The sequence below is a fragment of the Pocillopora damicornis genome, chromosome 3 (genome assembly GCF_964200805.1).
Source record: "Pocillopora damicornis chromosome 3, jaPocDami1.2, whole genome shotgun sequence".
NCBI lineage: Eukaryota > Metazoa > Cnidaria > Anthozoa > Scleractinia > Pocilloporidae > Pocillopora > Pocillopora damicornis.
The window spans coordinates 17,883,701-17,897,637 of record NC_142672.1 but is presented as its reverse complement, the minus strand read 5'-3'; the positions used below and the strand labels follow the sequence as shown (position 1 = coordinate 17,897,637).

At 37.8% G+C, this 13,937-nt stretch overlaps 2 protein-coding genes and 1 long non-coding RNA gene across 3 annotated transcripts; 1 reads left to right on the top strand and 2 right to left on the bottom strand.

The window, feature by feature from the left end:
- Positions 1 to 352: 352 nt before the first annotated feature.
- Positions 353 to 1,785, bottom strand: LOC149048599 (uncharacterized). The gene has a single exon (XM_089198873.1). The coding sequence runs from the start codon at positions 1,434 to 1,436 to the stop codon at positions 966 to 968; it is 471 nt and encodes a 156-aa protein (XP_089054999.1). The 5' UTR covers positions 1,437 to 1,785; the 3' UTR covers positions 353 to 965.
- A 504-nt stretch (positions 1,786 to 2,289) lies between these two features.
- Positions 2,290 to 4,921, bottom strand: LOC113668587 (transcription factor MafAa). The gene has a single exon (XM_027184523.2). The coding sequence runs from the start codon at positions 3,554 to 3,556 to the stop codon at positions 3,008 to 3,010; it is 549 nt and encodes a 182-aa protein (XP_027040324.2). The 5' UTR covers positions 3,557 to 4,921; the 3' UTR covers positions 2,290 to 3,007.
- A 5,795-nt stretch (positions 4,922 to 10,716) lies between these two features.
- LOC113668582 (uncharacterized) lies at positions 10,717 to 13,681 on the top strand. The gene is made up of 3 exons (XR_003446013.2): positions 10,717 to 10,838; positions 12,341 to 12,404; positions 13,541 to 13,681. It is a non-coding gene; the product is annotated as an uncharacterized LOC113668582 (long non-coding RNA).
- The last annotated feature ends 256 nt before the right edge of the window (positions 13,682 to 13,937 follow it).

Sequence of the window (13,937 nt, the reverse complement as noted above, 5' to 3'; positions counted from 1 at the left end):
ATGTTCGGCGTGTGAAAAAATGTCTAAGCCTCAAGAAACTGATGATCAGTTACAGTCCCAGGATAGCACTATCACAAAAAGCTCAAAGGAAAATGTAATCCTAAAATAGCGCATTTGTTCGTATGGTCTACTTTGTTGGTTTTTTTTTTCAATTGGAAAAATTTGTTACCAAGACAAGGTGTTCCCCAAGGAAAAGAGTTGAAAATGGTTGTTGTAGCATGAGAAAGCAGCACACCTTAACTTACAATTACCCTCTGAGCTTACATTGTTATACTTAAAAGGGGCCAACCTGATGAGATTGGTACCTTCGAGCACATCATGTAACACAAAATACAAGAAAAAGTGCTCCAAAAATATTTACTAGCACTTTATTGATATATCACCATCGGTCCCCTTTCACTCATTGCATTGCCAATGAGGTGGCAAAGTTTCAAAGAGGGCCATACTATTACAGGCACCTACCGGTACAATTTCTGACACAAGCACCCATTCCCCAATTTTTCACTACGATTCAATGCGTGACGAAACAATGCAGACTGGTCACGCGTAGATTAGCAAAGGAACGCTCTATTGACGCAAGCGTGAACTAGGGTCAAGTGAAAAGTTTCAGTTCGATGGTGGGTCAAGAAAATAGATATATGAATATTAAGTAAGCGCCTAAAATATATTTAACATACTTAACCTTTCCTTATTTCCCTATTCTAGACCATCCATTAGCTATAGGTAAAAACTGATTCGATGCGTTTTTTTCATTAGAGTACCAGAGAATTACTCGACATGACCAACGAAATAGTCGACAAAACCATAAAGCACCAGAATCAGACACTTCAAAGACCTATTGTTTGCATGAAGTAAACGCAATAGTGTCGGCGCAAAAATCTCAAGTCTACTGCAACTCGTAGGATACACTCCTGAAAACTCTATCATCAAGTAAATCCCACTCAGTTTGAGTAGGGGTACATTCTTCAAGGAGAAAATTTGCCGGATTTTGTCGAATTGCTTGGATAAAACCTCTCGAAGACATCACTGTAGAGTTGAACACATTTGGATCGGTAGTAATCTCTTTCCTTGAGAATCACTTTAAGATCTCTTCTCGTTGCAGACAGCTCATTTTCTAGCGACTGATTTTCTTCTATCGTGGTTTTTCTCTTCTGAATGCTCTTTAGTCTACACTTCAAAGCGTATCTGCGGTTTTTAAGAATTCTTCTCCTTTTCTTGAGCTTCTGGGCCTGTTGCGAAGGAATGTGTCGAGTGTATTCATTTAGCTGCTTGGTTGTCATCTTTTCAAGTTCCTTATCACTCAAAGTTCGAAGGGATCCTGCTTCCTCGTTCCTCTTCTTGACAGTGGGCTTCGAAACAACCATTTTCCTTCCTGTGGCTCCGCATGACAAACTTGAATCGGAATTTTGCATATCTGTACGTTGAAGGTCTTCCATTCTATTCCAGACACAACTTAGACTCAGCTTGACCTCGTACTCAGGTTAGTAAGGTATGTAGGCAGGCGATAATAATCTCGACCGAGAACTGAATTTCTCTCAAACAGATATACAGTAGCACATTAGAACTCCGAACTTCCGGGATGTGTTTTGAAAGCGAAAGCTTTCAGCCGGCATCACTCAGGTCAAGCTTAGCGATTGAACAATACAAGGGAAACCCCCTCTCTCAATGCTTCTCGTAAATGATTGATTGATTGACTGATTTGGAAGCCTACACCATCACTCGATAATAATTATGAGCGTTGCCACATCTGTCGCGGCATGTTTAACCGCTGCTAAAGGGTACTTCTCCCACAAATGCGTGACAATTTTTCTTGATGTGAAGCATATGGCCGTAAAGGCCGCTTATTTCAAGACGACGACAAAAGCAGACGTTACTACAAAGGCAAATTAGTCCTCTGTGTTATTACTCTGATTCTCGTTGAAAATGTCTTTACCTTAAGTGCTTAAGGTAAAGGTATATTAGAGCGTCAACTAGTTATCGAAAGTTACGAGAAATCAGATGGGTACGACATCATATGTACATCATAAATGTACCTTTCGAACCAAAAATAAATGAATAATTCTTCATTCTTTAATTGCTAGAATATTTGTTGGAACAAGAAATAGCATCAATTGCACTCCACTATCTCCATTCTCCCTCGAGGGCACAAACGTGGGAGCATTTTTGCCGGAAAAGTTTTAAAGTGAAATATTTTAGTTTTCAAAAAAGATAGCTTTTGTACAATGAACATAACTTCAAATTTCGATTGATCAATCCAACCAGACAGTAAGAATGTTATAGAAAACCATCTGTTGTTTTAAGTATTTTTATTTTCACAGCTCTGAGGGATTATCAATTACATCTGAATTATAGATAACAAACCTGCAGTAAACGTACCCCATAACTACATGTGCCATGTGTTTAAGTCCACTTTTGTCATGGTGTGTGACCAGCGTCTTGAGGAAAGAAAAACAAACCCTCAGGCAGAAGTTGTTGATATCTTGTCTGGTTTCAGTTTCGAATAGGTGCATCACTTCCGCTTTCGATGCTTTCCACAAGACAAAATTGTGGTTACAGCGCTACACTCAAGCATGCGAAAAGCTATCGAAAAAAGTCTCACAAGTATATTTTTGCGCTGCAATAACAGCATAATATAAGTAAGAAGTCGAGCGACTCGTCTCATTTTTGTTTATATTAATGATCCTAATCCATAATGTCTAAAGTAAGCGTAATATCAAGCTTTTACCACCAACACAGAACACCTCAGGAAAAAAAAAGGGTTCATCAGGAAAACAAGAACACCTTCGTTTAAATGAACTAACGTACTTGTAAGCAACAAAATTCCCTACAACTGGATTAAGTAGTTTTGTTATTTTACAATAGTCGCGTAGAACGATCAAACTGGAATTCCGGGTTTAACAGAGGTGTTTGCGCTCTCTGCAAGCCCCGTTCAGTATCAACAGTTTTTTTCGTTTACATTGGACTCTGTGATACAACTGTTGATCTCCAAGCCGTGTAGACTTTTGATTTATGCCAGATTCCCTGATTCTAGAAGGAAGTTTGGGAGAACAAAATGTTCCATCATTAATTCCTTTTTGCAATCTGACTGTAGCTGCAGAAACTTTTTCTTGTATTCACTTCTCTCTTTTAATACTTTGCAAAGCGTCTCTCTGCCGTCTTCCAACTGCTTCTTCAACAACTGATTTTCGTTGAAAAGGTCCTCCTGAAACTGTTGCCGACGTCTACGGCAAGTCAAAGCGTAGCCTCGATTCTTAAGGTTACGTCGCTTGCGCCTTATTTTAACAGCTTCTTCTCTAGGTATTCCTCGAAGAAGCTTGTTTAAATCCTGAACTCGAAGATTCTTAATTTCTTCGTCGGAGAGATCTTTAATTTTTCTCTGGGTTCCAGTCGTTGAGACTACATCTTCAATCTTCCCTCCATTAAACAGGTCTGTTATGTCGTCATCTGAGTCGCTCTTGATGTCTTCTTCAAACAGTAAGTTGTCCATTGACCATGGTGTATCGCTGATATCCACTGGCTCGGGAAAAACGTTGTCATACAGCAACCTTTCATCCATTTTCTTGTTCGCTTGTTAACAAAGCTACCAGGCGCTCAAAATAACTCACGAACGAAGGACAAAACTGCGTTTTCTTCTTAAGATATGGAAGCAATCCAGCCATAACCAATCAGAAGCGCAGTATAGAAGGGAAAAGTCCCTCCGAAAGGGGATTACCCTTTCTCGACGTCATGATCACCTCAATTCGCTGAAATGGCTTGTATTTCCGAGAAATTTAGTTGAAAAAAAATATTGATTTATCATAATGATATTGTCATTTAGCATTTAATGATTCGGCTGACAGTTAAAATGGTTACGTATTTGGCTTAGTATCAATTTCCTACAACATAGCACAGTAGAAAGCCATTTCCGGCGAAATATGACGTGACGGTGAAAACGAAGTAAACAGAGCGAAAAAAATTTGGTAATAAATCTTATCTTTCCTCAGCATGACAAGCTATGACAGCGTTAAAAAAAAAAAAAAAAACAGCTAACATATAATCGTCAGTTGATTCAGTCTTTAGTCAATGAGGCTTGCAAAGATCATAACAGTTTTATTTATGCGTTTCACTCAGGCTTCACCGCTTAATGTACTTTTATGAAAGGAACAAGCGCGAAAATTATTTAAAACATACTGCTTAATGGATGGTCAAGCTTTCCGTGCTATCGAGTTAAAAGAGCTGATTCACTCTCCGACCGAAAACAGCCAACAAAAAGTGTCTAGCTTCCAGAGAATAAAGCGGGAAATGGGTGTTAAACGCATAACAACGAAGCGTGGTGGGCCTCTCAAGTATGAACGCTCCATAAAAGTGTCGGAATTTCCAGAGAGAACGAGCAAATTTGACATTCAGTAAAATGGCGATACTCAAATACCTAGAAGCTACGTTTCGACGATATGACAGCAGGTTGCAGTGTAAGGGCTACTTGGCATTGCTCAACGGGTGAGCGAAATCTTCAAAAATAAAGTAAGGCTAACTTAACTTTTCAAATAAGGCCTTTCCACGAGCAAAGTGTAAATACGGATCAATACTGCTTCACGGCGTTTGCGTTGAGAAAGTTTCAAATGCGCGATAACAATTAGTAGCCAGGTGATCACAAATGACTTTGACAAATGACCAGGCCTTTTTTTCGGCGCTGACAGAACCCATAGTACAACCTTTGCTAAAAAATTTACAGGCGGCGATCAAAAGAACTTGCAAATTCAAATGAAAGGGACTGGAGGAACAAAGGAACTTCAATCAAGTATTGGTAGCCTTACAAACAAACCTAGGTGTCATTGGATGAGCGGGGTGGAAGAATCACCCTTCGATCGTGTCACTAAGTTATTAACCTTCACAACGGGGTAACTACTTAACAAGCTGCAATAACAACAGATAAACTAAAGAAAAGAAAGGAGAGGAAGGTAAAATATCGATAGACATAGCCCCCCATCCAAAGAAAGATTTAACAAAGCCGTTTGAGGGAAGTCACATAACAGAAGAACGAATTGAAGAAAAGTGAAAAAATGTACAAAACACCAATACTGATGGTCATTAAAAGGAAAAAAAAATCCTGGTGAGATGGATTGAAACCATCTATAATAATGTCTCGAGCTGTGTTATAAACAATGGATCATTTTCCGAGCCCTTCAAACTAGAAAGGGGTGTAAGGCAGGGAGACCCTCTGTCACCCTATTTATTTGTTGTGGCAATTGAAATACTGGCTATATCTTTTAAGACAAACGAACATACTGAAGGCATAAAAATCGATAATGACGAAATCAAAACACTCCTATATGCTGATGATATGACTGCAACTTTGGCGAACATATCTTTTGTAGAACTTTGGAAAATGCTCTGGTTTGAAAACGAATATCCCAAAATCTAAAGCGTTGTGGATTGGGGCAAGTAAGAACTCATTAGAGAGACCACTGGGCCCTGAGTGGTGCACCGGAGTAAAAACGTCAGGACCTCACTTCTCGTGTGATCAAGGACAAATCATAAAACACGACTTTCATGAAAGATTGGCAAAGTGACTGTCATAAAAACGTTCCTTGTACCAAAGCTGTTATATGTTTCTATAATATTGGAAACTCTTGAAGAAACTATGAAACAGATGGAGAGGATGATATTTAATTTTTTGTAGCAAGGACCAGATAAAGCGACAAGACTCTCTGTTATTAACTCGCTTCAGAACGGTGGCTTGAATCTTACGGATCTTGAAACCCAAATTAAAGCCTTGAGGCTGTCCTGGATTCCACAGGCTCTTGACGAGCGCGTTGGTTCATGGAAATCGTATTTTGCATTTTATTTGAAAAAAAAGGAGGGACCTTGCTCTTGAAATGTAATTATGATGTAAAGGATCTTAATTTATATTTAAACGGTTTTTATCAGGAGTTACTTATTTGGTGGGCGGATTTTAGAAATGCTTTTTCTGATATCAATTATGTCCATTATGTAATTTGGAATAATAAAGACTTAAGAAACGGTAACAAACCTATTTTATATAAAAAATATGCAGATTGTGGACTTGCTTATTTATAAACGATCTATTATTTAATTTGGATTATGTACGCTCTCCTGAATGCCTTAAGAATAAAGGGCTCGAATCTCATTTTTTGACATAGTCCTCCTTGTGGTTGTCTGTGCCTAAGGTTTCGTCTTTCCCACCAGTGAAATTTGACTCTATGATTTTTCAATACAATAATACAGAGTTCAAAACCTACTCAGCTAAGTCAAAAGAGTTTTTATTCACTGCTGATTACCAACAAAGCTTAACATCCGAAAAGGTTCCTTACTCTATGAGCTGATTTGGAGCTTTCAAACACGTTGCAAGGAGTGTTGACACACTCAACGTAGCTCGTGAAACTTGTATCTGGTGTTTTCAACATAAATTATTGAATAACATTCTGTTTACAAATATCAAATGATGCAAAATTGAGTAAATTTAATCAGAGAAGTTTTCCTTTTGCGCAATTTACAAAGAAGACTTATACCATCTCCTTCATGACTGCTCCTATGTGCGCGCCTTTTGGAAGAGCTTTTGCAATTGGTGGTCGAATCTGAGTGAAAATCTAAGCTTATTTCTCCAAGATGTTATAGTTGGCATTTTAAATAAAAAAGATATATTAAACTATCTGATAATTCTGGGTAAACTATATATTCTACACAAAGTAGAAGCTAAGCAGGAGACTGAAAGGCTCATTACCTCAAAAAATAAGAAACTTCAAGACTTTAGGAAAAGATGAGAACTTTTGTCATAATATTTTTTTCATATTTATCTATTTTGTTATTTATTTATTCATTTATTCGATACCACACGGAGAGAACATGTAATGATTGGTTTATTCAGTCTGCACTACTTTTTTCATTTTTCATTTTTCTTTTTTTTTGTTAACGAACTTAACGAAGCCAAACAAGTTGTAAACTAAGCCATACTTTCCAAGAGCTTTATGCTTTAAATAGGAAAACAATAACAGCTCTTGTTTACTGTGGATGTGTTTAGTACCTTAGAGCTAATTGAGAACATTGTAAACACATCGAAAAAAGGATAAATGAGACCGAAAACTCACCTTGTGGGAGGCAAACGTGTTGGCTATTTTCAACGCCCAGCGAGGGATTTAAACTTGATACTACATGGGCAACCACTTCAAATGGGGGAGAGAGGGAAGGATTTGAAATTGGGAAATTCCTCAATCTAGATCCGCTGATTGCCCTAGGCCATTTTGCATCTCCGCCAACGCAAAACATGGGTTTGTCGTATTTTTTACTGAGATGTAAACAAACGGACTGACAAGAGTAATATTAACATAGTAATTTGTCATACCATATTTTAAGATGCATCTGAGTCCATCCTTGAGGCTTTGTACTTTGTCGAGTTTCTCTAAAGGAAAATTTACCTCTAAGCATGTAACTGTACATAGTAGCTTCCCATTCTATTTCTCATCCCCTGAAAACAAATGTGCCACAATTAAGCTTTTAAATTACCCAGCAATAACCCCAGGAAAAATACTAGTTGATTGATTAAGATTAGTACCTTGGTTTTAAAAAGTGGCTTAATATTAGAGGGTACTTAGTTTTTAAGTTTAACTGTATAAGGCCTACGCATTTAAGCAGATTACTCATGGTGCATTTTCGCTTTTCACTTTGGTATCTTTTACACAAGTATTTTTGTAACATAAGATGTGTACTGCAATTAATCTCTTAATAAAATAAGAACCATTATCATATAAACTAAGGTGATTTATAAGAATTTCCAGCCCCGAAAAAAAGCCGTAACAGCACACGCGTAAAAATATGATAATTTTTCACGTTTTTGATATTCAACTGCTGACACGTTACTCGCCTGTAATGCCACTCTGTCAGGTTGATAAATGAATGGTAAAGCGTTAACCATTCTTAATCCAAGGTCGTTTTTCGTTTGTCCAAATTTTCGCGGATTCTGGCAGTTAAAAAACACTGAAAAATTCGTATCGCTTACAAACAGTAACGTTCAAACTTTCTGAGAAGGGGAAGAAAACCGAAATACGAAAAGAAAAACCGAAAGTTAAGTACTTGCCTTTGGTTAAGGTACTTCTCACGGCTGAGAACGAAAACAGGAAGAGCAGAAAATAAGGTCAATTCTCGTCTATTAGAAAATTACCAGGACTTCTGGAGATTGTCCTGCGGCTGATCCTCTCTTTCAAGGATCAGCCGGAGAAAGAATTAAAAAAACATGTACATAACATGTGCATATGAGCTACCTGATGGGCACCCTTTAATTACTTTGTTACTGAAAGAAACTTATTCTGGTTGATGCACCCGAACTCATCCAACAAAAAACCCACGGTGAAGGAAAAAACGGGGAATGGGACGAACAAAACCACGGACAAGTTTCCTATTTAAATGTACTCTCGCATTGCTTGATGACCGCCAAAAAATAATTTGTAGACTAGGAATCATTTTTTCCTCTACTTTGATTCGAGGCTTTGGTTCGTGTGTTTGACCACAATTTGTTGTTTCAACTAACAATTTACTTTTAAAAACAAGGTACTTTGCTGGTCAGCAGGTTAGGCTTCCTCTTTATCTCTATTATCAAGAGAATATAAACAGTTTGTAGTCTCGCTGTCATAGGCTCAGAAGACCACAGCACTCAGAAAGATGGCCTCAGAAAAGTACGCGAGTCTCCGAGTTAAAAGGTGATCGAAAGAAAATAAATCTGCACTTTCATTTTACAGGCGCAATGGCGGTAGAAATAAAAGTATTTAGTGAAGGTATCCGCCAAGTCTTTAGCAAGGAGGCTTGTCTAAAACATTAAACCTCTTCATCCACAACACATTGAGTTTAACTGGCAATTTTTTATTTTTCGAAAAGAAAGTGCTTCTAAATGATTTCAAACAATCTGCATAATGGATAGTCGAGCTTTTCGCACGACTATGATAAAAGAATTGATCGACTCTCCGACTAGAAACCGCCGATAGAGTACCTAACATAGAGGAAACCAGGCGGAAATAAGAAATAACCTACCGACTGAGAGAAGATAATCCAAATAGAATAGCATCGGTCTGACAACTCAATATAGTTAGCTTAAGTGCGAGGTATTCAGCTCCACTGGTGACAAAGCAAAACAAACGGTGTATAATGAAGACAAGCCTACAAGAAGGCTGTCAGAGGCGATGCAACCGAAACGGCTGGGCCGCACCGGATAAGAAAATAGAATCGAATAAAGGGCAATGTAAACATTCGCAACAAATCAAGAATCCAAAGATTCATTTCTAAAAAAAAGGTAGCCAAAATGTGCTAAAACTAGAATTTAATGAAATTTAAAGCTGGCTAAAATTTTGGTTGTTGCTTAGCTCCGCTATCCCCTTTGGTTATTCCAGTCATCAAGTGTTATCATTTCATTTCAAGTTCATGTAATAACATAGATGTTGGGCACAACGAAGAGTGCAAATATAGTTTGTTGTTCGTGTAGCAATGAAGCGGGCATCATCCTAGACTATAATTTCGAGGAATCTGTAAAAGAACTTAACATTACGGGGTCGGTAATTTAAGGAAGTCTTGTTTTAGATGATCAATAGACCACCAAATTTCTTCAGAAGAGGACTCTTTTAGAACAAAAAATGATTTTCTAGTTTCGGCTTAAAGCCTTCCTAAAATTTCTCACAGGAAGCAACGCTCCTGATAAGATGTTCAGTTTAATCGAAGAGGATATATTTTTGCTCGACAACAGCTAAACCACAACACAATAATTGGCTATCTATCCGCACATTTCCTAACCAGTCCACAACACTTTATATTTCAACTTTTTAAAAAGCGAACGATTTAGTAAGACCAAGCCACACGAACAAACCGGACGAGGCACTTTCACCTTACTTTTCTTAACGTTCAACCATTCACGAGTCTTTTTCTTTCGTTTTCAACGATTATCACTCATCCCTTGCAAACCAGAGAAACGGATCATGAACTGTGAGACAGCTTTGGAGGAAACGAAATTAAAAGAATTAAAATCAAACAGTCTGTCTAAACTGCTATTTCCATTTTTGTCTGTTGCGTTTCGGTCAACTGAGGATGCGCGGAATTATTGTATAAGAATGAGCGCGAAATGCGGACCAGAAAAATTCGCCTTTGTTAAATCCCCCACAGCTCTTGTTTCGCATGCGCTCTGGACGATGATCCCAGCGAGAATAAAATGTGACGGATCAGACAGACATGCCTTATTCTGAAAATCACTCCGTAGCGTTTAAAATTTTAGACCTGCGAGTCTGAAGACCAAAAAGGTTCTCTATGGAGAGTAAAAGAAGGTACTAATGAGCGCGAAAATGAAAGTGATTAAGATGGGAAGCCTCACGTCTTCCTATGAAGATGCGGGTATTTCAGCGCCTTACAATCCTTACAAAAAGCACTTACGAATATTCCCAAGTCATTTCCGTCAAACAATAGGAAAAGGATATACAGTAAATACACCAACCTGAAAAGTCCTCAGTAACTCGAAAACAATTAAAGTTCCAAGCCAAAGGCGTTGATAGTTTTTTTCATTCGCGCTTGCAATCATTTCATTGAAGCAGAATAATGTTAGAAAGGAAGTTGAACGGAAATTAAAACTTTTCATGCAAAAGCCGCTATGATCAATAATGGCTGAAAAGCTGTGAAACAATTATGTACGCCCGTTTTCGTAATAAAATGCTAAAACAATTCGCACAATATATTAAGATAATCGTTCCACTGACCGATCAAGGCGCAGGGTAATTAAAACCAACAGCTACGAAAAAACATGAAGTCTGAGTATCTCGTTCTTCTTCTGTTATTTCTTAGTTTCACTGGATGGAACGATGCGGCGTCCAACGGTAAGAAAGTTAAGAACTCGTACGACAAAACGATTCAACTCACAAAGAGAAAAAAATAAGATAAATTTACTTTTCGAGCAAAATTCCTGTTTGACTATTCCCCGAAATGCGACAACAATGGACAAGTTTTTCAGCTTGTTCCCAATACAAGAAAAAACAAAAAACTTTCTCGAGCGAAGCAATTTTTTCGATGAGAGAATAAATGCTAGCCGCGAAAAGTTCGTTTGGTTTCATTTAAAAACAAGAAAAAACAACAATATTGAGCGAATACTACAGCGGTTGGGATCCATCCAACATAGTTTCATTATTCCAGCTATGAAATAATATTAATTTAAAACTCACAATCTACACCGAAGAGTTAAAAAATAAAAACCATTTCAAAATCCAAAACTCTACTTCAGAGCACAGATTTGGAGAAAATTTACCACGATTGTCTTTCGTAACGACAAGGAAAAAAATATAGAGTCCCGATGAATTCAATGAAAATTTTAACAGGCAGTCAAAAAATTTGAGAGTGCTTAGAAAAATCACTTTCATTTCCTTACCATCTAATAGCCATTAAATTCTGTTGAATAAATCTTGCTAAACGAATAACGAAGAAAGAGAAGGAAACCATACGACAAAGGCCGCTGGGAAAAGGCAAATAAATGTGTTTTATGCACACAGATAACAAAGACACATTACGAAGAACGCAAACACCTTAATCTTTCATCAGCAGCCAGAAATGTCGCTCTTTCGAAAAGCACCTCAAAAAAGCTTCTCGTGCGTTAGTCGCATTCGAATCTTGCTTTTTTCCCTATTTCTGGTGGAAGTTAATAAACAAGGGCACGGTTCACTCAAGATTAGACCATAAAATAAATTTCTCGAGGATCTTAACCGAGTAATTTTGTTTTCAACGTAAATGAGAAGGTCAAATACTTCTATTTAATCTATCTGTAAAGGAGTGAGAGGGATTCGTGTCGTAGTAGTCGCACAGTCACTACTGACCGAGACACTCTTGGTCACTGCAGTATGAAGTCTCCAATCACGGCACAAAAACTCTTAATGTTCTCCATTACTATAGCCTGAGGATAATGTAAAATTTTAAAGTCATTTTGCTACCCTTAATTTATGACAGGAGCAAGATCACGGAGGGAATGTCTCCCTAATATTGATCAAAATATAGGAACAATTCCGAGATTTTCCCTTTCGTTATTTCGCGACTAAGGCTTGTATCATCAGCCACATTCAATACCTTTGGTCTGCAAGGTCACACTGCTGTTAAACATGGTATGGTTTACCAACCAGAATTCTAGGATATTTAGATGGCGATTTTCGAAGAGTTTCTACTCTTTGAATTTCAACGATACTTCACCCAAAACTATCCGCAGCCAAGACAACCATTAACAAGAAACCCCTAACCACTACGGGCGCAGAGAAAAACGTACAGCGATTTAGAGACCAAATCGGGGGTTGCTTTTAAATTTGAGAAAATTTTCATTCTTGCTTTAATTTTCTTATAGCTAAGCCTGGAATTTATAAGAGACAATTCAGAATGTGCTTCGTTTGCTGTTACATCTCAAAGAGGTAAGATATACATCAATACACTGACCACCTGTCCTCCCACTAACGAAGCTCAGGCAGCTTTGGCGCTTGAAATCAATTTCACGGAAAACAAAGAAACTAATGCTTTTTGAGATGAGTGTCATGATGAGACTATGCCAATCGCCGATTTTACTTCCACTCAAATGTCTATCATGACTCACACAATACAGATTGCTGTTAGGAAATTTAAATTTCCAGCGACGATGATGATTGGAAATGGCTAATGGACTGTACAAAACATGGGAACTCTTTTCAGTGAAAGGGAGGGAAATAGGGATACACTGCGGGCTGATTCTTCGGAAGATAGAGTTGGAATATCAGAATAATAAAACAGTCTAAATTAAAAGAGGCAAATTCTGATCGCGCTTAAGGTGGGTTAAGCTGTCATAAAAATGGGAAAATTTGATTCCGCTGCAACTTGTCTGCCATACAATCGCATATAATTATACACATGTGATGATTCATTTTGTATCATATATCACAATTCGATGAAAACTTTAAGATTTCTAAACACGTAATTGATTCAAACTTGAAAATACACCCTAGTTATTCGAAATAAATCACACATATTTGAATAGTAAAACATAGGACATCTTTATTTTGCGAAAGATGTATGTTGTTTGATTAATACTTTAAAAATCCATTGGTTAACTACGACTTGAAGACTGCGTTCCGCTCTAAAACGCGGAGCCAAGTTTGGAGGACGAAACTAACTTATCAGTTCCCCGGACAATATCGTAACAAGACCACGGATAACGAGAGTTAAATGAGACAGAGATTGAGACATTCAAAGATCAAATGTTTAGTCAATTATTTTTTGAAAGACTTGGTTCTCATTCTCATTTAGCAAAAGCTAACTTCGGTATTTCGAGATTTAGATAAATCAGTTCTCTCGAGCAGCCTTTGAGGAGAACAAGCAGGTTTGGTTTCATCTTCATCGCCTAATGATATGGAATGAAGTAGCATTAATGGTGGCTAGTAGACAAAAATGGAATTGGGTGGATAGGTGTGGCGAAACGTGTGCTCGTTAACACGGGAGATTGTTAAACGGGGCTTACACTTTTGAACTACATTCTATTATTCTATTATTTTAAAACATTCCTATTTCATGTTTGCAGCTGTAGGAAGCAAATCCGTAGACAATGTTCCTGCTGGAAAAGGAAATGATACCAACCATTCCTGATAAGCCAGCGAAAGTTCCCTAAAGGTCATCGTATCACATTGAGGCCAAAACGAGAAATAAAAGAGCTTGAAACTAACGCATATTGTTGCGTTTTGATAATGTTATTGTCCTGTGGGTAGTTTTTTTTTCCCGCCTGGACTTTGCAGTTGAGGCAAGTGTATCCAATCAAAGCAAGCAGAGGTTGCTGTATAAATCCCATCGACACTTACATATATAACCTCTTTCCTGCCAAATTCATCCAATTTCTTTATCGGAATGGTAGTTGGGCACCTTTATAGTCGCCTTTTAAAGTCACACACGTAAACGAATTACATTACAATCGTTGATTTTTC

Bases quoted from the DNA above. Each gene is read 5' to 3' on its own strand.
- LOC149048599 (XM_089198873.1), bottom strand. From the start codon at position 1,436: ATGGAAGACCTTCAACGTACAGATATGCAAAATTCCGATTCAAGTTTG.
- LOC113668587 (XM_027184523.2), bottom strand. From the start codon at position 3,556: ATGGATGAAAGGTTGCTGTATGACAACGTTTTTCCCGAGCCAGTGGAT.